This window comes from Rhinolophus sinicus, linkage group LG18 (assembly GCF_036562045.2).
Source record: "Rhinolophus sinicus isolate RSC01 linkage group LG18, ASM3656204v1, whole genome shotgun sequence".
Taxonomy (NCBI): Eukaryota; Metazoa; Chordata; class Mammalia; order Chiroptera; family Rhinolophidae; genus Rhinolophus; species Rhinolophus sinicus.
Genome location: NC_133767.1, coordinates 8,333,964 through 8,355,462, shown reverse-complemented (window position 1 = coordinate 8,355,462; position 21,499 = coordinate 8,333,964). Strand labels below are relative to the sequence as shown.

The 21,499-nt window shown below is 36.3% G+C and overlaps 1 protein-coding gene across 4 annotated transcripts in view; it reads left to right on the top strand.

Annotated features, from left to right (window-relative positions):
• ATF7IP2 (activating transcription factor 7 interacting protein 2) overlaps positions 1–21,111 on the top strand; it is a 54,050-nt gene extending 32,939 nt beyond the window's left edge. For all 4 annotated transcript variants that reach the window (XM_019719313.2, XM_019719316.2, XM_019719312.2 and 1 more), the window contains 5 exons: positions 13,645–13,715; positions 15,018–15,079; positions 15,509–15,578; positions 18,897–18,982; positions 19,595–21,111. In XM_019719313.2, coding sequence (XP_019574872.2) covers positions 13,645–13,715; positions 15,018–15,079; positions 15,509–15,578; positions 18,897–18,982; positions 19,595–20,008 — 703 coding nt within the window. In that variant the 3' untranslated portion in view covers positions 20,009–21,111. The remainder of the gene's footprint in view (positions 1–13,644; positions 13,716–15,017; positions 15,080–15,508; positions 15,579–18,896; positions 18,983–19,594) is intronic.
• Positions 21,112–21,499: the final 388 nt, after the last annotated feature.

Sequence of the window (21,499 nt, the reverse complement as noted above, 5' to 3'; positions counted from 1 at the left end):
AAATGCAATTTTGAATTGGTTAGGTGTCAGATTTTCATTGTGATGCTTTCCATCTTTGGTGTGGTGACTGGTGTGATTAACTGGGCCACGCCAGTGGTTTCCAGTATTACACATGGAAAAGTCGAAGCACTGTGACACAGTGGTTAAAAAATTACACAGAAGAGTAAGACTAGGAAAGTAAGTAAAACGAGGGGAAAAGTCCCTAAAATTACACATGTTGAAAGTACTATCATGGTGACTTCAAATTAGAGTGAACAGGTTCAATTATTTGCACAATTGAGTCATAAAGCAGCTGAGACACCTAATCTCCGACCTACTAGTCTAAAGGATTTGGGGCTAGTAGGGAAGGAGTAGTTTAGTTGAACAAAGAAACATGACTGTTTATCCTGGCCTAGACTCACGTTCAGGAGGTGGGGGTGCATTTTGATGAATTACTTTCTCCTCACTGGTGCTTCTCAACAGTTTTGGAGCTTTATAATATTATTTATTTGCTCTTAACATTTACTCCTTAAAATGTGCTATGGTTTTACTTTTATATGTTAAATTATACCTCAGCTTTTAAAAAGAGGAAAATATATCAGCAAAAATAAGTGAATTAAATGATGGCCATTGTTCGAAGAATAACACCTTTTCCCCCAAATAACTGCATACTCACAGAGGCTATAAGATAACGGAGACGCAGCACTGATCAACACCATTTGCAGTAGTAGATTGTGGGTATTTGGGAATATACGTGCAGTTTTGAATCTTTGGAAATTAGAAAAAAACCCTAATATTCCATGGTATTGAGGCCCACATTTCAGTTTTAAGTGAGAAGCTACTGTGAAGAAGGCATTTAATTTAGTTGGTGAAGGCAAGAGTCACATTTCAGTGAGTCTTTGTTGTTAGCACTTGATGTATGTGCTAAACCTCAGTGACAAAAAGGAAAATAAAATACTGAGGACAAAAGTGAAAAAGTGGCTTATCTCTGTGATGTGAACCAGCCACCTTCACTCCACCATAATGAATAAAGAACCTGAAATTTATGAAACTGTTCCAGGCAGTTGCTCAGTTTCTCAAACTCTCAGCCCAGGGGTGAGTGTGAGAGTAGGTGTCACAAATGTGTAGCTTGACCCTCATGGGTGGGTTCAATGGTAAATTTTATAAAACATTTAAGGAAGAAACACCACCAGTTTTAAACAAACTACAGCAGGTCCTTGAATAATGTGGTTTCATTCAATGTTGTTTCATTATAATGTTGGTGAGATGCAGGAATTTAATTCTTGTTTATATCGATTAGCCTATGGTAAAATTGATTTCCTTACATTCATTTCACTTAAAGTTACAGAACCAATTGACAATGTTAAGTGAGAACTTACTGTATTCCAAAGAATAAAAAAGGAGGGAGTATTCTTCAGTTCATTTTATGAGACTAGATACTGAAATCTAGTGTAATTCTGATATTGAAGTCAATGTAAAAATTTTACAAAAATGGAAAATTATGGTCTACTTTTACCCATGAAATAGATGCAGATATCCTAAATAAGGTACTAGTAAACCAAGTTCAACAATCCATAAAAGTCAAGTTTTGTCCCAGGAATGCTGCAGTGTTGGTTCAACAACAGAAAAATCAATTAATGTAATTTGCCTGGAGAAGAATCATCAGCTCACAATAAATGTAGGATTTGATAATATATCTTTATGATTAAAAACAAATTTTTGGCAAACTTGGAATCAGAGGTAACTTCCTTAATCTGATAACCTACAAAAACTCTAAAAGCGAATCTGATAGTCAAATATTGGGAATAACTCCCTTTGATGTACAAAATAAAAGGATGCCTGCTGTCACCACTTCAACATTATACTCGATACTTTGGCTGATGCAAAAATAATGAAAGAAAACCAAAAATATAGAGGATTCAAAAAGAAGTAACAATGAATATTACTATTCTTCGATGATTGATGGTATGTATGTAGGAAATCCAAAGTAATTTACCAATAAATTATCAGGATTAACAAGAATTTCGCAAGATTGCTAATCTCAAATATACAAGAAATGAATTGTATTTTTATATATAAGATATAAACAATTAGGAAATGATTTTTTTAAGAATTCCAAAATCACCAAACATCAAGTACCTAGGAATACATTTAACAGAACATATAGTAATTTCTGAAGAAAATTACAAAACTGAGAGGTATTAAAAAAGAATTAAATGGAGAAAAGTAGTATTTTTATGGTTTGAACAATGCAGTATTATGAAATGTTTTCAGTCAGTTTTCCAGTGTGTAACTTTATGGGACTTGACAAGCTGATTTGATTGTAAAATGCATATGTAAATGCAATAGGTTAAGAGGCCAAGATATCCTTTAACAGAGAAACAAAATGAAAGGAATTTGCTATCAGGTATCAGAACATTATAAAACTACAGTAATTGGATAATGTGGTATTGGCAAGTGTAGAATAATGCGATATTTCCAAATAGAGTAGTGTAGCAGAGTCCAGAAACCTGTGCATATGTGATATGTGATATGTGACGGAAGTAGTATGGCAGATTATTTGGTAAATGATTGACTTGTAGTAAATGGTGTTAATTTGTTATTCATGTTGGGGGAAATATGAAAGAAATTGGGTCTCTGTCTCAGGCTATACATAAAAATCAATCTCATGTTAAGGATTAAGGAACTATCTAAAGGAAAATTATAAAGCTTTTAGACGGTAACATAGAATGTCTTCATGAACTTAAGGAAAGATTTCTTAAGACACAAAACCCCTTGCCATAAAAGAAAAAAAAAAAAAGATCAATTTTACCACATTAAAACTAGAAAAAATGTGGCATTATCTAGAAATTTTGAAAATCTGAATATCCCAACCTATGACATACACCCTGCCTAGAGACATGTATACACAGCCCTGCAACAGGACATATGTATAGGAATGTTCCTTAGCAGCATTTTCTGTAATCGCCAAAGACTGGAAGGAAAAGTATGTCCATCTACAGTTGAAAAGAAAAATAAATTGCAGTAATTTCATGTAGTAGAATTCTGTACATTAATGAAAGCAAATGGCAGTCACTTGCAACAGTATGAGTTACTCCCACAAAACATTATTGAAAAGCAGACACAAAAGAATAGTGAGATTCCATTCAGATGAAGTTCAAAAATAGCCAGGAAAAAAAAGGATATTATTTAGGAAAGCAAAGTGATGGTAAATCTAAAGAGTAAAACAAGGAAATTAATACCACAAATGCTATTTTTGGAGATTTATGAAATAGGATAGAGACACATAGGTTTCTGAAGTGCTAATAATTTAAAATGCATTTACCTGAGTGGTGGCTGTGTGGGTGCTATACTTATTTATTAAACTGAACATGTATTTTTTAATTCAATTTTAAAATAATTATCTATTAATTAGAAAATTTATGTTTAATATAATTTTACTGTAACATATGGGTTCGTAACTACAGTCCTATCTATTTTATGGTCCTTTCCTCCTCTGTGTGTCTGTCTCTATTTTGGAATTCCTATGGATTAATCTTTTTTTTTTCCTTTCCCCATTACCTGTTAATTATACATTCTTTCATTATTCCTTTAAAAGTTATACTAAAGATCATGATAGGGATTCTTGATTGTAATATTAGAGTCTAATATGAATTGCTACTTTTACCATTTTGTAGGCAGTGTTTGACCCTAGAACATTTTAACTCCGTTTACTGCTCTTCCTGCCATCTTTCATGCATTTTAATTTTACATTACCTTAAACCTCACAAAATAATACCACTGTTTTGTACAGTCATTATTCCATCTGGGATAATTTTGCTTCTGCCTGAAGAACTCCATTTATTACTTTTCTTTTCAGTTCTACTCAGGATAAATTGTCAGTTTTTATTTGTCCGGAAATACTTTCATTTTGACTTTGTTTTTACAGGATATTTTAACATCCTGGTTATGGTTAGGGTTATTTTCTTTCAGCACTTTCAAGATGTCATTGTCTTCTGACTTCTATAATTTCTGTTGAAAAGTTAGGCAGTCGTATTGTTGCTTCTTCGAAAAAAATGTCTATATTTCTGTAGCTGCTTTTAAGATATTCTACTTATCTTTGGTTTCCATCAGTATGGTGCTAGTTATTTTGTTTTGCTTTTTAGTTTATCTGGGTTGGGGTTTATAGTCCTTGATTCTGTGGCTTGATATCTTTCCTCATCTTTGGAAAATTCTTGGCAATTACCTCTTCATATATTGTTTCTACACCATTCTATCTTTTCTCCCCTGCTTCGCTGTACACTCCATCTTTTTTGTTCTCCATGCTATGGTCTGGATGTTTTCTATTAACTTACTTTTCAGTTTTATAATCTTCTCTTCTGCTAGGTCCAAGTGGCTGTTAAGCCCATGTATTGAGTTCTTAATTTCACTTTGTTTAATTTTTCAGTTTTCCCTCTCCGTTGGATTCTTTTTTATAGATTCAACTTCTCTGGTGAAATTCTTCATTTTGTCATCCATCTGTTACACATTTTATCACTGATTTTCTGATCCATTTCTTAAGATTTGTATCTGGGTTACTTTGAGCTCTGTTTCTATTTGCTATTTTTCATCTTTGTCCTGTTTCTTATTATATCTGCTAGTTTTTCCTTTGAATCTTGGACATTGTATATTGAAAATTGTAGAGGCTCTAAATGATGCTATCTCCCATCAGAGTGGGTTCATCCTATACTCTGGCAGGCAGCACAGAGAAGGTCACAGCCTCTGTTGATGGTTTTAAAATATGCCCACCTATTCTTTGATAGTCCTCCCTTTAAAAAGGTGGAGCTTAATTCCCTTCATGGGCTGTACTTAGTGACAGCAAACAGAATATGGTAAAAGTGACATTATGTAACTAGATCTTAAAAGACATAGTAGCTTCCTTGCTTTCTCTTGGATTACTTGTTCTGGGCACATTAACTGCTATGATAGCATGGCAACAAGCATAGGTGACTTGAAGACATCAAGCAACCTGTGTGAGTCCCAGATGACGATGCACCATGCCAACAGCCATGTGAGGAAGCCGTTTGGAAGCAGAACCTCCAGCCCGTCACACCTTCACATGAGTGCAGCCCCTGCCAAGCTAACATCCTGACTGCAACAGATTCCCAAACCCCCAACTATACTGCTCCCTACTTCTTTACCACAGAAACTGTGAGATAATGTTTTATTTTTTTTTAAGCCATTATGTTTTGGGATAAATTGTTACATAGCAGTAGATAAATATTATAACATTTCAATGCAATAGGAAATTGAGCAGAACTGAGGCTGATTTGCAGTTTTTATAAATAAGACTCAGTCTATTCTGATTTTCTCCTATTCCTATGGTGTAGCTCTTCAAGAGTTCCACCAAGAAGCCTGGGGGGTTTCCTGTGGCTCCCCTCTATTGCTGGTCTTATATTCCAATTTTTGTCTCCCCCATGCACTCCACTGTGATTTCAGCCACTTTCTGTTTGGCTTCTAGTATTCCTGAATGGCTTACTGGACAGATGTCTTAAGAGGAACACCAGTGGCAAATGTCTATCATACTTCTCTATACCTTCCTCCTCTCTGGGATCTTAGTTCCTTAAGTCCTGGCTTCCATCACAGCTTTCTAATGTCTTCAAACAGATATTTTAATTTTTTATTTCTTAAAGAAAAATTTTAATATAGCTTCTCAAATTGTTCAAGTGTGGGAGGGGCTCCATCATAGTTGTTCTATGTAGCAATTTATGTACTTTTCTATACATATAATTTATTTAAAAATTTAAAAAATATTTAAGAAAATAAAGGAACTTTTCAAAAAATATATCAAAGAAATATGTTTTTCCCCTTATTATTATGAATCTAGAGAAAGCCATGAGGTTTAAATGTTTTGTCTGACACCCTAAGCATTCAAGGAATTAATGCCATTACTAACTTTATAAGTCTGTGATAATGATTGGATTTAGAAGTTTAAGCATTTTTCTTTTTAAAATGTGAAGGAAAATGCGAAAGGCAATAACCACTGAGCTGAAGAAGCTCATAGAAGAGAAGGCTTATGAACCAGAACACATATTTGATAAAGAAGGAACTTGCTTAGATAGGAAGAAAATGTCTTTATGTGCAATCGTTTCCAAAGATGAAAATGTCAAGGTCTGAGGCACCCGAGAGCAGACCACTTCGCCAGTGTTGATTGAGCGAAACATTAATATTGTCTGAAAAATAAGTCTTGCATTGAATTTCACATGAAGAAATGTTTACAGAGATACAAAGGAGGAAAAAACAGTTACCAGCCACAGTATTTTAAGAAATTTCCAGGCCGGCCCGGTGGCTCAGGAGGTTGGAGCTCCGTGCTCCTAACTCCGAAGGTTGCCGGTTCCATTCCCACATGGGCCAGTGGGCTCTCAACCACAAGGTTGCCAGTTCAACTCCTCAACTCCCGCAAGGGATGGTGGGCTGCGCCCCCTGCAACTAGCAACAGCAACTGGACCTGGAGCTGAGCTGCACCCTCCACAACTAAGACTGAAAGGACAACAACTTGAAGCTGAATGGCACCCTCCACAACTAAGATTGAAAGAACAACTTGACTTGGAAAAAAGTCCTGGAAATACACACTGTTCCCCAATAAAGTCCTGTTCCCCTTCCCCAATAAAATCTTAAAAAAAAAAAAAAAATTTTTTTCTACTGTTTTGCATGGGCTCCTTCCTATTTATTCTTTGTTAACATCATCTAATCTTAATAATAAACTTATGCCTGTTTTACAGATGAGGAAACCAAGGCAGAGTTTCTTGCCCCAAACACTCAGCCAGTAAATGGCAGAGCCAGGATTTAGACTCAGACAATTTTGACTCCAGAACTCTTGTTGTCAAACTACTACATTATGTGGCGGGGGAGCTATCATCACTTTGTGAGGGGTGAAATGTCTAACTATTACATTGTTTTGTACACCTGAAACTAATTTTAAAAAAAAAATTCAGGTAAAAAAAAAATAAAGATATAGTACTTAAAAAAACAAAACAAACAACTACTGTATTATAATATTACCTGGAGAATTTTAATTACTAATTTTAGACACAGAAATTTTTCTCCAAGGTAAAATGCAAATAAAAAATGTATATTAAGTACATCCAGATGACCATGAAAATCATCAGTGTCCTTAGTTTTCCACCCAGACATGGTTCACTTAAAAAAGAGCCATCATTGGTAGCAGTCAGTGGAACAGTTTCATGAAAGTGACATATCTTTAAATGCTCATGGAATTCCAATTATTAGGTTGGTGCAAAAGTAATTGTAGTTTTTGCAATTATTTTTAACCTTTTAAACCTCAATTACTTTTGCACCAACCTAATAGTTTCCAGATTTATAGATCGATTTCTCAGGATAAAGATTAACAGCTTTATACACAGAATTATTAATAAAGTTAATTAACATAATACTTACTGAAAACAAACAATAAGTCTATTTGGTGAATTTTGACAAAGCAAATACATTGTGAAATATTACCCAGACCAAAAACATCTGGCTTATGCCACATTCCCAGTCACTAGTCCCACACCTACCACACCAACCTAAGTACTACCATCCTAACTTAAGTTGGTTTTGTTTGCTTTCCACTTTTATATAAATGGAATCATATTCAATGAACTCTTTGATGTCTTTCCTCTTTTGCCCAATATTATGTGTTGTGAGAGTCATCCGTGCTGTTGCTTAGCAGCAATAATTTGTTCATTATTGTTGCTATATAATGTCCAGGATATGAATACAATTTAGATCTGAACATTTGTTTTTGTTTATTGAACTTAGAAATAATGGCTATTGTCAGAATCTCTTATTGATAGATTTGACGTGGGAAAATATCATTGAACTAAATCTGTATTTTAAAATGTACATGAAAAAAAAGTGGATTTCACAAAATGAAAATGAATGTATAAGAAATGTCTTCTTCTGCCCTCTGCCTATTAACTGCTACAGGAATTTTGTTGTTGTTGTTGTTGTAAACGACTGGAAAACCAGATTAAAAAAGAAAATTGTGTTCAGACATTGTTCAACAGGGAGCACAAGACTGTGATCCTTGGGAGAAGGGAAACAAATGAAACCCTACCGTTGCCCAGTTTACTAAATGGAGGCATTTCCCAGGTTGAAGAGCAGGGGCAGGAGAAGCCCAGTCTATTGGTCTTGCTGCATTTACATCAGAGATTGGTGAGTCTGAGCTGGCTAGAATTTGTAAGGCAATACAATGTAGAGAGGAAACTGCATAAAGAGAGAGCGCTGAATCTTGGCTGAATATGCATCCATACATGCAAAGTAGGAACTACAAGAGGCTGGAGAAACAACCCTCGAAAAGAAGAAGGCCAGACTTTTCTTGGAGGTTGCACAGGGCTCAGAACAGTTTGCTTTCCTACTTGCTATAATGAAGAGACTCACAACATCATGGAGCAATAGGTCGAGTCCTTAGATGGGTATAGCTAGTGGGGCTGAATTAGTCCTAAAGACTGCAGTGGGCCTACCCCTTAAAACTAAAGGGACTCAAGGAATCAAACTAATCCTGCATAATTCAACTGCATACCAGAAGAACACTCTTTGAAGGAATGAAACATCATCCAACAGTGTAAATTTTACAATGTCTGACATCTAATCAAAAATGACTAGGCATGCAAAGTAGCATAAACTATAACCCACAACAAGGAGAAAACTGAAATACTTAAAACATACATAAAAATAATACGTTGATGGACTTAGACAACTACATAAAACAGTTACTATCAATATGCTCTTCATGTACAGCAATATAGTAAAAAATGTGAACATGGTGAGAGAAATGGAAGATGAAAGGAAAAACCAACCCAAATTGAACTTCCAGAGATGAAAAAGACAACAACTAAAGTGAAAAGTATATTGGATAAGGTTAACAACAGAACAGATGATTTTTTTTTTAATCAGTGAAATAGCAATAAACCGTTCAAACAAAAGCATGAGGAGAAAACGAGACTAACAAAATGAACAAAGCATCAGCAACTTATGGAACATCATCAAGCAGTCTAATGTAATATATATTAATATCATTGGAGTATCACTAGGCAGGGGTTAAGGAGATCAGAAAACTATGCTGTCTAAACTTTTTCCAGATTTGATGAAAATTCTAAAACCATAAATGTGAAAAAAACCTAAGCAGAAGAACCATAAAGGAAAACCACATAATCAGATTGCTGAAAGTCAGTGTTGACAAGAAAATCTTAAAAGCAGCCAGAGAGAAAAGACACATTACTTAGAAAGGAACAAAAATTAAGATCAGGAGACTTCTTGCTGTGAGCTAAAGTATTGAAATTGAGAGACATCTCTAAAACATTGAAAGAAAAACTGTCCATTCAAATTTCTACTCTCAGTGAAAATATACTTCAGACGAGGGGAAAAAAGGCTTTTTCACACTAAAAAAAGAAAAAGAATACATCAGAAGCAGACCAGCAGTACAAAAAATGTTAAAGGAAATTCTTCATGCAGAAGAAAATAATACCAGATGGAAATTTAGATCTATGCAAAGGTACAGTAAAGGAGAATCCTGGTAATTATGAATATATGGATAAATATAAAAATTTTTCTGTGTTTCTCTATAAGGTATATATGTGTATGTTTATCATACTACCTCTGTACTGTGTGTACGAGATATACATATATACGTATAAATAATATATATCATACTATTTTTCTATAGTGTTTCTATGCACAGGCAACAAGCAGTTGGAATTTGAAATTTAAAATATCATTTACATTAATATCAAAGAACAGTATACATAGGGATAAAATGTAGGCCAAAATATTTATTAGACATAACTTCAAAACTGCAAAGTAGGCTTCAGATTTCTGGTACAGCATGTAAGTAGTCATTATTCCATTCCAACAAGTAAAAAGCTGAACAAACTGAAAATATCAACTCTTCTTAGATCCATCAGAGAAGTAGGGTCACAGATCAAACCACTGCTCCCAAAATTGGAGAAACTGAGAATCACAACATACTGGAATTGATACAGAAACTCACAAGCAGAAACCATAGGAACTGGTGCAGAGGTAGGAAAATCTGAAACTCTGGGGGTGGGGGAAGGCAGTTAGTGGTGGACCCCCACAGTGTTGTGAGTTTTACCTCCAGAAGCTCTACCAGGTCCTCACAGTGAATATTACAGAAAAATCCCCTCATGCTTCCAGCAGGGGGAAGGTAAAAGGAGCCTTCTGAAACACACCAGAGCTCTCTCTTTTTTAATGAGGCCGTGCCCTAAGGAGAAACTATTTTCCGAGTTTCACCTACCTGGGGGAAAGGAAGTACCTGATTCCTTTCTAGCCTTCCTGTCTCACCTAAGATGGTGGGGGCACGGAGAAGCACTAGTGAAGTTCACATTCCAGGGCCACAGGCTCGTGAAAAGCTGAGGCCTGACCACAGGACTAGTGATGCCTCCCCGCCCCCCACACCTTACCACTCTACATTACTGAAGGCCGTTTACTACAGTTCCTTTTACCCAGTATATATCCGCCTTTCAACAAAAAACTTACAAGACATATAAAAGGCAAAAAACAAAGAGACTGCACAAGCATCAGAACAAGAGTCAGATATGGCAGGAATTGTCAGACCAGGAGTTTGGAAAAACTATGATTAGTATGCTAAGGGCTTTAATGGAAAATGTAGAGAAAATGCAAGAACAGGTAGATAATGTAAGTAGAGATGGAAATTCTAAAGAAAAAAATGTTTGATATCAAAAATACCAACAGAATTGAAGAATACCTTTGATGACCTCATTAGTAGAATAGAAACAGAATCACTGACCTTGAGAATATGACAACAGAAACTTCCAACATGAAAAAACAAACAAAAACTAAAAAACAAACAGAAAACCCCAAGAATATCCAAGAACTTGGGACAACTACAAAGGAAGTGACATACTCATAATGGGAATACCAGAGGTAGGGGAGAAAGGAACACAAGCAATATTTGAAGCAATAATGACTAAGACTTTCTCCCAAATTAATGTGTGATACCAAGCTACAGATCTAGGAAGCTTAAAGAACACCAAGCAGGATAAATACAAAAAACAAAAAGCCCTACACCTAGACATACAATATTTAAACTTCAGAAAATCAAAGATAAAATCTTGAAAGAGGCCAGAGGGAAAAATACCTTACCTCTACAAGAGGAAAGATAAGAATTATATCTGACTTCTCCTTAGAAACTATGCAGACAAGAAGAGTGAAGTAAAATATTTTAAGTGCCGTGAGAACAAAACCACCAACCTAAATTCTGTACTGTGTGAAATTATCATTCAAAAGTGAAGGAGAAATAAAGACTTCCTCAGACAAACAAAAATTTAGGATATTTGTTGCCAGTAGACCTGCCTTGCAAGAAATGTTGAAAATTCTTCAGAGAACTTTTATCATATAAAAAATTATTTTATCATATAAAAAGTACATCAAAGGAAAATGATGTGTTAGAAAATCAGATCTACATAAAGAAAAGATCAGGGAAGGAATAAGCAAAGGTAAATTAGAAACTGATTTTTCTTATTCATTGATTTAACAGATAAGAGTTCAAAATAATAGCACGTGTGTTTGAGAGTGTGTCTGTGTGTGTGTATGTGTGTACACGTGTGTGTGTACTTGTGTACAAGTGAAATGAATGACAGCAATGATTCAAGGAACAGGAATGAGGAATTAGGAGTACTTTGTTAATAGGGTACTTTTACTTGTGAAGCAATATAGTGTTACGTGAAAGTGAACTTGAATTGTAAATGTGTTTGCAAACTATAGGGCAACCCTTAAAAAAAGAAGTGTAATTGGTATGCTAAGAAAAGAGAGAAAATGGAATCCTATAAAATGGCTGTTTTATTCCTAATTGCCAAAACTGGGAAGCAACCAAGATGTCCTTCAGCAGGTGAATGATAAACAAACTGGAACATTCAGATAATGAAATATTCACATTGCTAAAAAAGAAATGAGCTATCAAGCTATGAAAAGACATGGAGGAAACTTAAATGCATATTATTAATGAAAAGCCAATGTGAGAAGGCTACATACTGTATGATTCCAACTATATGACATTCTGAAAAATACAAAACTATGTAGACAAAAAGATGAAATGTTGCCAGGGGTTACTGGAGAGGGATGAATCGGCAGAGCACGGGATTTTTAGGGCAGAGAAACTAGTCTGTATGATATTACGATAGTGGATACATATCATTATTCATTTGTCAAAACCCACAGAATGTACAATATTAAGAGCGAACCCTATTGTAAACTATGGACTTTGGTCGATGATGATGTGTCATTGTAGGTTCATCAGTTGTAACAAGGGTACCACTTTGGTACAGGATTTTGATAGTGGGGGAGTTGGGGGCTGAGGAACAGAGTATATGGGAACCCTCTGTACTTTCCACTCAATTTTGCTATAAACCTAAAACTGCTCTATAAAAAAAGTGTATTAATTAATTTTTTAAAGTACAAAATATTGCTGAAAGAATTTAAAGGAGACCTAAATATGTGGTGCGATATACCATATTCAATAATCATAAAATTCATTATTAATGTCACTTCACCCAAATTGCTCTGTACATTTAATGCAATCTCAATCAAAATCCTGGCAGCATGTTTTGTAGAAAGTAACAAGCTGATTGAAATCTTGTGTGAAGTGCAAAAGACCTAGAAGAGGAAAACAACATTATAAAAGAAAAAAATTGGAGACATAAACTACCTGAGTTCAAGATTTATTATAAAGCTATAAAGTAACACAATGGTGTTGGCATAAGGACAGACATACAAATCAATGGATCGATTAGAGAGTATACATATAGTCCATGGGTTTTCAACTAAGATGCCAAGGTAATTTAAGGGTGAAAAGAGTGTCTTTTCAACAAATGTTGCTGGAATAACCAGAAGGGGAAAGTGGACCTCAACCTTACTTATTAACACCATATGTAAAAATAGCTTGAAATGGATTATAGACCTAAATACAGAAGCTAAAATTAAAAACATCTATAAGAAAATGCTATAACCTGTGTATAGAAAATTCATCTAGTCATTTTATTGGCTTGATGAAATTTGTGTCAAGATTTTCTTTAACATTTTGATTTAAATGTCAAACTCCTAAAAGTAGTATCAGGGTCAAATGGGAGAAGACAGTCTTCTGACTCGGGATATTCTGTGACCATAATCAGTATCATTGACAATCAACGCCTCAGTTTAGTAAATGTGGCAGATGTTGCCACCATAATTATATAATGTAGTCGCAGAATTTTTTAATAGCTTTATTTGTTATAGCCCTGTATCTATAAGAGTCCAGGTGTCTTAATGGATTCCTTTCAGTTACACGTTTCATTTTCTTGAAGGCAAGTATATATGCTAGAGTGACTTTATATTTTGTACATTTATGTATATTGTATGCTTATAGATTGTATATTTGATCATTGTAAGTGGATCGCTACTGAGTTTTTAGGGTCCATTATTATTGGATATCCATGAACTTTTGATCATGTAATTAATTGGTAATACATGGGGTTTCTTGGGTATTTGGTTTTGTTTCCATTCCTCTGCCCCCAATTATTAGATTAAAACATGTCAGTTATGAAATGTTAAGTTAGAATTCTAAGCATTGATTGTATGTTTAAGCCTAATAATACATGTTCAGTTTATTTTTTTATTTTTTTATCATTTTAGTAACGATGATGTTATGTTCATTTCTGTGGAAAGCCCTAGTTTGACAACAGCAGTTACATCAAATCTAACAGGTATCTTAAGTCAATTAAAATACGATCTATCAAATTACAAAGCTTAAAATCAGTATTTGTTTAGAGATTTGAATGTTATCTTTTAATAAAATTCTCTCAAAAATGTTTTTATATTTGATTAATATTACGTGAATAAATGATCTAATATAATTGAGCTTTTTTTTAACCTTGTGTTTATCAATTTTTGCCCTTTTTTTTTTACTGTTTTTTAAGACTTTGTAAGTTATAAAACTACTTACCTTTCACATACATCATTTTTACTTGTTTGGCCTGTGTTAATGGTTTGTTTTTTGTTTTATCTATTAAGTGTTTAGTATACTTAAGAGTTAAAGTTTGGGCATTCTTTAGTATCTTTGATTTCTAAGTTTTGGTGTTTTCATAATATAGTAGTACCTCGGTTTTCGAAAGTCTCCGTTGACTAACATTTCAGTTTACGAACGCCATAAATTTTATTGATCTATGGTATCAATAGATAGTAAAATTCATGCGAAATTTACAGTTTTAGGGGTTGATTTTAAAGGTCTGGAATGGATTAATCCATTTTGCATTACTTTCTATGGGGAAACTGTGCCTCGGTTTTCAAACGTTTCAGAATTCGAATGGTCTTTCATAACAGATTTTATTCGAAAACCGAGGTACCACTGTACTTTTCTTGCTCTTTAGAGTTTCTGTCTTATCACACTTATGTAAAAAAATCTTTAACCTTAAATTTATAATAACTTTCCTCTCAAAATAGCTATCTTGTTGGCCCATAATTTCTCATTCAAAATTCTTCATTTCCTTTTCATTTTTTACTATATATTAGAGTATTTGCATCTTAATTTCAGAAAGCTTTGTGTTCACTTATACAGCTACTTAATTATTAGCTCCTCTGGTTTGGAGTTACATTGTGAATCAAAGAGTTGAAGGGATATTAAGCATTTATCTGAGGCTTTCTGCTGGTTTTACGAAGAATGCTCCCCAACCATCTCAGATAGCCTACTCCAAAGATACTGTGAATAAAAAATGTGTACATTTCAAGTTTATTTCCTGAAATGCTATTAATTTACAGATGGATTTTCAAAAAAGCATTAAATATAGTTGTAAAGTCACAGAAGGACAAAATCTTTCAAACTACATTTAACTTGCTCATCAGTCTTCAGAATAGGTCAAGTCAGTTGAGTTAATTTTTTATTGTATAATAAATGGTTAATTAGCATTCCCATTATTACTGCGTTTCAGCATTATATATTACAAAGTCCATAAATATTTAATAGTTTAATAAATTTGTCAAATATTCATATTTTAATAATTTTCTTTCAGATACTGGAAAAATGACATCAGGAAATGCTAGCAATTCACCTGATGCTGAGACTGAAGTTATGGTAGGTAGAAAATATTGTCTTTGAATGTTTATTTGAATATGTTACCTAGGAACTTGAGTGTTGGCTACATGTTGGATGACTAAACTTTGTTATTCATTCTTTGGGAGATTCTTTCTCTGAGAAATTAATGTCTAACTAGTTAGCATAGCCAGGTTCCAGTCTAGCTTACACATTAACAAGCAAACAGCTCCTGACAGACCTATTTTACAGATATTTACGAAATTTACTTGCTTAGACTGTGCGTAGTCATATTCTCAGACACTATACAGTATTTCCTGAGTTTCTCTTTCATAGTTGAGTTAGATTAACCATGAAGACCCAGAGAATGTTCAATGTCTAGCTTCTATATAGTAATTTTAAATATGTATTTTATTTTTAAAAAACATTTTCTGCTACAGAGGCAAAATATTTTTTAACATAACTTTTCAGACTGTAAAGAAGAAGAAACTTGATTCAGTGATTGATCTGACAAAAGAAGGCTTATCAGACTGCAACACAGGTAAAGGATTTCTTTCTTTTTTAAAAAGGAGGGAAGGGTGACAACTCAAAACATACTTGACCTGTTTATGCAGTTTGTTTTAGTGTATTACTGTGTATGTGTTTATAACTCAATGCAGTTTTATCACATGTAGATTCGTGGAACTGCCGCCACAATCAAATGACATGGCTGTCTTACCACTCCAAGGCTCCCTCATGCTTCCCCCTGTACAGCCACACCTGTCTCCTGCCCCCAGTCCCTAAGCCCTGGCAACCAGTCATCTGTTCCTACCTCTGTAATGACGCTATTCCAGGGACAGTATATGAATGTGATGATACACTGTGTACCTTTCTGAGATTGGCTGCTATCACTTAGCCTCATTCCCCGTGGGGGGCATCTAAGTTGGGTGTATCAGTAGTATTCCTTTTTATGGCTGAGTAGTATTCCATGGGATGAATGCATAACGGTTTATCCATGCACTCGGTGAGACACCTGGGTTGTTTGGGGCTGTTCCGAATCTCTTTTCCACCTGTGGCACACATGTTTTCTTCCTTAACCACAATAGTAGCAGTTGTGAGAGGATGCTAGGGTATGTAAACAATCCAGCAAGAGGCACTGGAGCAAAAAAGGAGAGACTTTATTCAACTAATAGTTTGCAAACCAGGAATACGCAGCCCCTGGCAGAAACGGAAAGCATGCTCCAGCAAGATAAAGGAGAGACTGTCTTTTATGGACAACTTCCCACCCAGAGTTCCATGTTAGTCTGTTTCATGTAAATGAGGTTTCCTAATTGTAGTGGATCGGTCGGTATAAATGCCAATAAGGGGACATTCTGTGCAGTTCTTATTGGTCAGGGCAGGTCACAGTCTATCAGTTGGGTGACAGATAACATGGCTTTGACAGAGTAAAAGGACTTCTCTGTAGAGGTCGACTCCGGTGGCATAAACACGCACGCCGGGCACAGTGTGGGAAACCGAGAGTTCAGTCTGTGGTTCTTCCCTGCACACGGAGGACGTAAGAGGCCCTGTCAGTAAGTGGTCACGAGACACTGATTTTGAACTTAGGCCCAGTTAACCATCGGGAGTCCAAATCCATCTCAATAGATGACTTTTTCTTGGGGTTCACAGGCATAACATGAAAATGTAAAGGGAGAGTGACAGTGGTGCCCTCCTCAGATTTACACAAAAAAAGGAAAAGACAGTCCCTGGGCTGGTAATCAGGCATAAGGTTTCATCTCTTAATAACTGCAATTGAAAGTTTATGGTACTTTTTTGATGAAACGGTTGAATTCCACTAATTAGCATTAGTAAATTATGTACTATTTAAAAATGGAGATTAGTGTAGGAAGTAAGTAATCCAGTTCCTTTTCCCCTTTCAACTGTGGATCCAACAAGGGTAGGAACCATTGGGATCTCCAGATACCTCATGATAGAATTTAAAAACCCTTGAATTTCCAGTTTCAAGATGAAGATTAAAAATATATATTTGAAAAATGAATTGGAGTCCATAATGAAGTAATGTTACTTTTTAATGATTAGGATTACTCAACTGTCTCTAAACTACATGATATAGGATTTGAGATACGCTAAAATAAAGAGAATACATTCGTTCAGTGTTTTAACAAAATAAATAAGTTATGCCCCTAACTTAGGGGCTTGTTTGAAATCTAGCAATCGGAAAGATACACCAGCTAATTTGTGATGCTAACTCATGGTAATAGGAGTCTGTCTTGTAGAATGTCCAGTCCTGAATAAGAGTCAGGTCAAACTTGGACCATTTCCCATATTCTCAGACTGGATGAATTAGGTTATCGCCAGCTCATCCCGTTTCCCAAGCCAGAGTGGAAGAGTCACTTGACTCTCAGATCTGCCTCATCTGATCTGAAAACTGACTGCGTAGTCAGTTTTCAAGCCCATCACCAGTTCTGTGTCCTAGAAAGCTAACAGATTTGGTTCATATTTTTCCATATTTCAGAATTTCATCACCTTTAACCTTGTCTATTGCCATAGCTTAGTAATTAATATTTCTGCCCTAACTTACTACTTTTAATGAATGTTCCAAGCTGCCACTAAAATATTATTTCTTAGATACAAATCTGGTTATGTTTTTGTCTTTAGGATAAAATCTAAACTCTTTAACAAGATATACAAATCCTTAATGACCTGGACCCTGCAAATTTTTCTAGCTTTATCTTCTACAAACTGTTGAAAGAAAAAATGTTAGTTATGGAAAGTCGTGTTTGTTAGAATCTTTTTGTATGCAACTGTTCACTTGAAAATTTAAAGGTTATTTGTATCAGCTCTTGTGTGGTGAATAATCTACAGATTATGCTTTCACAAATCTCGTTCTAATTAATTAAACCAGTTTAAAAACGCTGTGCATACTCTTACAAGTAAAAATCATAAAGTCATCACCTCTTCTAAAAAGGTTTTTTAACACCAGTAAATAAAGTGACTAATCAATTAACTTTGAAACACAATGCAGACTCTTAATTATCCTTTTGTCCGTCAAAAGAAAAAATACAAATAACAACTTTCATTTGGGGAGATTCATAAAGTATATTAAACAGTTATATCACTACATGCACAATGAATCTAAAATGCTTTTTACTACTTATTAGATATGTTCCAGTTTCTGAGATTTTTAGAAGTTAGCATTCTACTCAGCTCTCCTACTTTCCACCATGAAGCCCCGTTTCTTACCATCCCCACATGTTCTCTTCCCAGTTATTTTCCAGCCACTCTCAAATCTACTAAACCTCTCTTTCCTCACACCCACCTTTTTCCTATTTTCCCCCTTTTCTTTTCTTCTCTCTCCATCTCTCTTCCATTCTCCCTTCTGTCCCTCCTCCCTCCCTTTCCTTTCCGCAGTCCACAATTCCTAATTCCCTAGGCTAACACAGACCTAAACAGTAGAGGTTTCTTAACCCCAGCCTGTGGGATTTTTAGCTTGAATTCCCAGAACTGTGGTCTCACATACTCGTGCGGGATTGTAAATAGCTCTGTGTTTGCTGTCATCCTTGGTGACCCTACCAGAGCAGAATCTATCCCTTAGGCCACGGAGCAGGAGTCCCCTCCCCTGTGTAACTTTTCCTAGTTCCCAGTTTCATGATGACTTAACTACCTTAAGGGGGGAATTTTTGTCACATTAAAGGAAAATGCTCTATATTTGGTAACTTTGGATCTTAAACTTTTATCAAAAGTTTATTTTGCTATTTCAGTTTTGTAATTTTAGTTCACATTTAATCACCACCCAAGACATAAAGTATTCTTGGCTTAAAGGCTAAGGGATTGATTATTGCACATCAGTTTAACGTGTTAAACCTTGTGTTGTTCACAGAAAGCCCAGTATCCACCCTGGAGTCTCCTATGAAAGCTGTTTCAGTCTCAAAAGAGACAACCCCAGTGGCACAAACTGCAGCCCAGGTACTGATACGAAATGCGTGGGGACTGTCATTCCAACTGAGTGGCAATGGAAGTACCCAGTTTGCTCATGAAGAAATATTTGGGTCATATTTCAGTTTAGAAAACACTTTAATGTTCTTTTTAAAATGTGCTATTGTGAGTCTACTTGTGCGATTAAAATAATATAATTGATTTTTCCAGAAGATACAGAAATTAAAACAAATACCATTTTTCTCCACAAATTGGAAAAGATTTTTGTTTTAAGAGTAATAGCCACTGTTGATGACGATGGAGGGAAATGGGTGTTCTCGTACCCTCACACGTTGCATGTAAGTTAGCACAATGTGTAGGAATACAATTCGGAAATGAGATGGACTATTATCCAACATGTCTGGGACCTAACCCGTTCTGGAATAGGATATTCCAGTCTGTAGAAGTCTTTACTCCAAAAGACGTTAAGCTGGAAAAGACCGGATCCAGCCTCACACATTCTTGAAGCATACTTTGTTCTTGGGGTTTTGTTACATGGATTGAGGAATGTGAACTCATCAGCTTGTAGAACTGCAGGTGACCACTTTCAAGTAATTAGAACCTAGCAGTTCATCTCACTAACTTTCTATCAATGTGTTTCAGGTTCCTGAGTCCTTTGAGCACCTGCCCCCTCTCCCTGAACCACCAGCACCACTCCCCGAGCTGGTGGACAAGACGCGAGACACACTCCCTCCCCAGAAGCCCGAGCTCAAAGTAAAGCGGGTGCTGAGACCGCGGGGCATCGCCCTGACCTGGAACATAGCCAAAATCAACCCAAGGTGCGCACCTGTGGAAAGCTACCACCTCTTCCTGTGCCACGAGAACGCTAATAACAAGCTGGTTTGGAAGAAAATTGGAGAAATTAAAGCTTTACCACTCCCAATGGCCTGTACTTTATCTCAGTTTTTAACTTCCAACAAATATTATTTTACTGTCCAATCAAAAGACATTTTTGGGCGATACGGACCATTTTGTGATATAAAATCGATCCCTGGGTTTTCTGACACCCCTACCTAAAAGAAAATCTTCTTTAACTGTATGTCGTACTACATTTTGCTTTGTTTTTCGTATTTAAGTTGTCTTGTTTACAATGTTCCTCTAACATTATTTGCCGTCATAAAGATCCAGTTAAGATTGTGAGTCCTTTGTACAGGGACAGCCCTCTTCCCGGAGTTGTGGTGGCCTCTAGTCTCACGAATCTCTGATTTGCATTCGGTACGTACTTCTAATGGATATGTTCCAGAACAAAAACTATCACGGACCCATGTCTCTAAGATGTGCTGGGTACGATCCCTTTAGTGACGGTAGAGCTGCTGCTGCTATTGGAAGCCCTGGGATTCAAGCAGCCACCGTTTCTTCTGTTGACAGTCAGTGTTTGGTGACCCGCTTGTGGTCAGTGTAGGTACAGGAAAAACCAGCACTTTTCTTGGGCCAGGGGGTCCCAAGGGTGCAGCTCCACCAAGGTGTTACGAAAGTAAATGTCTTCCCGTTCTGTTCAAATTCTAAGGGCTATTTGTGCCGTACCTCCTGTTGTGTCAATCATTTGGGGAACTAATCTGGAGGTTTTCCCTCAATCTGTTTGTATACACATATAATAAAATGAGTTAAGCATTGTGTGCTGTGTATACAAAACATACACCATCTGTTATAAAAGCATCCAACCCCCTATTTCAGATGAGGAAGATGCAATCGTCTGCCTTAGATTAAAGGCTTTAGTTTGCTGATTCCCTAACGCGCCCCTTTGCTCACTTCCTGGCTTCCATCATTACTTGAAGAAAGAACCTAACACGAAAGGGCTCTGCAGAGGTGTTCTGTGCTCCCTCTGTCGGAGGGAGCCTTGAGGTGATGCCGTGGCTGGCACAAGGTCCTCAACGAGTGAATAGACTTGACAGGTGTAAGTCGGGGCCCAATGGGACAAACGGGGGGGACGCTGAGAAAACAGAAAAATTACGGTTAGTGTGCAAGGCAGTCTGTTTGAGAGACGCATTCTCTCCTGGGACACAGTGAAAGTTCAGGCCTCAGAGGCACTGAGATTTTTCAAAATGAACAAGGGATGGTTTTCCTTGGCACTTTGTGGATGCTTTCACATCTTCAGTCATAAATAAAGCTGTTATTTTTCAGCCTCCAGTGTCTTTCTAAAACATGACGAGTGAAAGAGCCAGATTTGGAACTGAGTTTAATGAGGAGCTGCCCTTGGAGGTCCTATTTTGGGCTCAGAGGAATGGAGGCCCTCCTGCAGCCAGGACGGCTTCCCTCGGGGAGGACTGTACCTTGGGTTGACGTAGACCAGATGTTCACTGGCTCAAGCGAAGCCCAAAGATCAGACACAAGCTGATCGTGGGCATCACCAAAGTGACGCTGCATCCCCAGCCAGCAAATCTGCAGTGTTGATGGGCACACAAGTCTTCATCAAAAGAGCTTTCACAATAATCAGACAAGGGAGCAAGCCTCTTAGAGCCAGTGGCTCAAAAAGCACTCATGGTGGAGGGGCAGGGTTCTCCGCTGTCA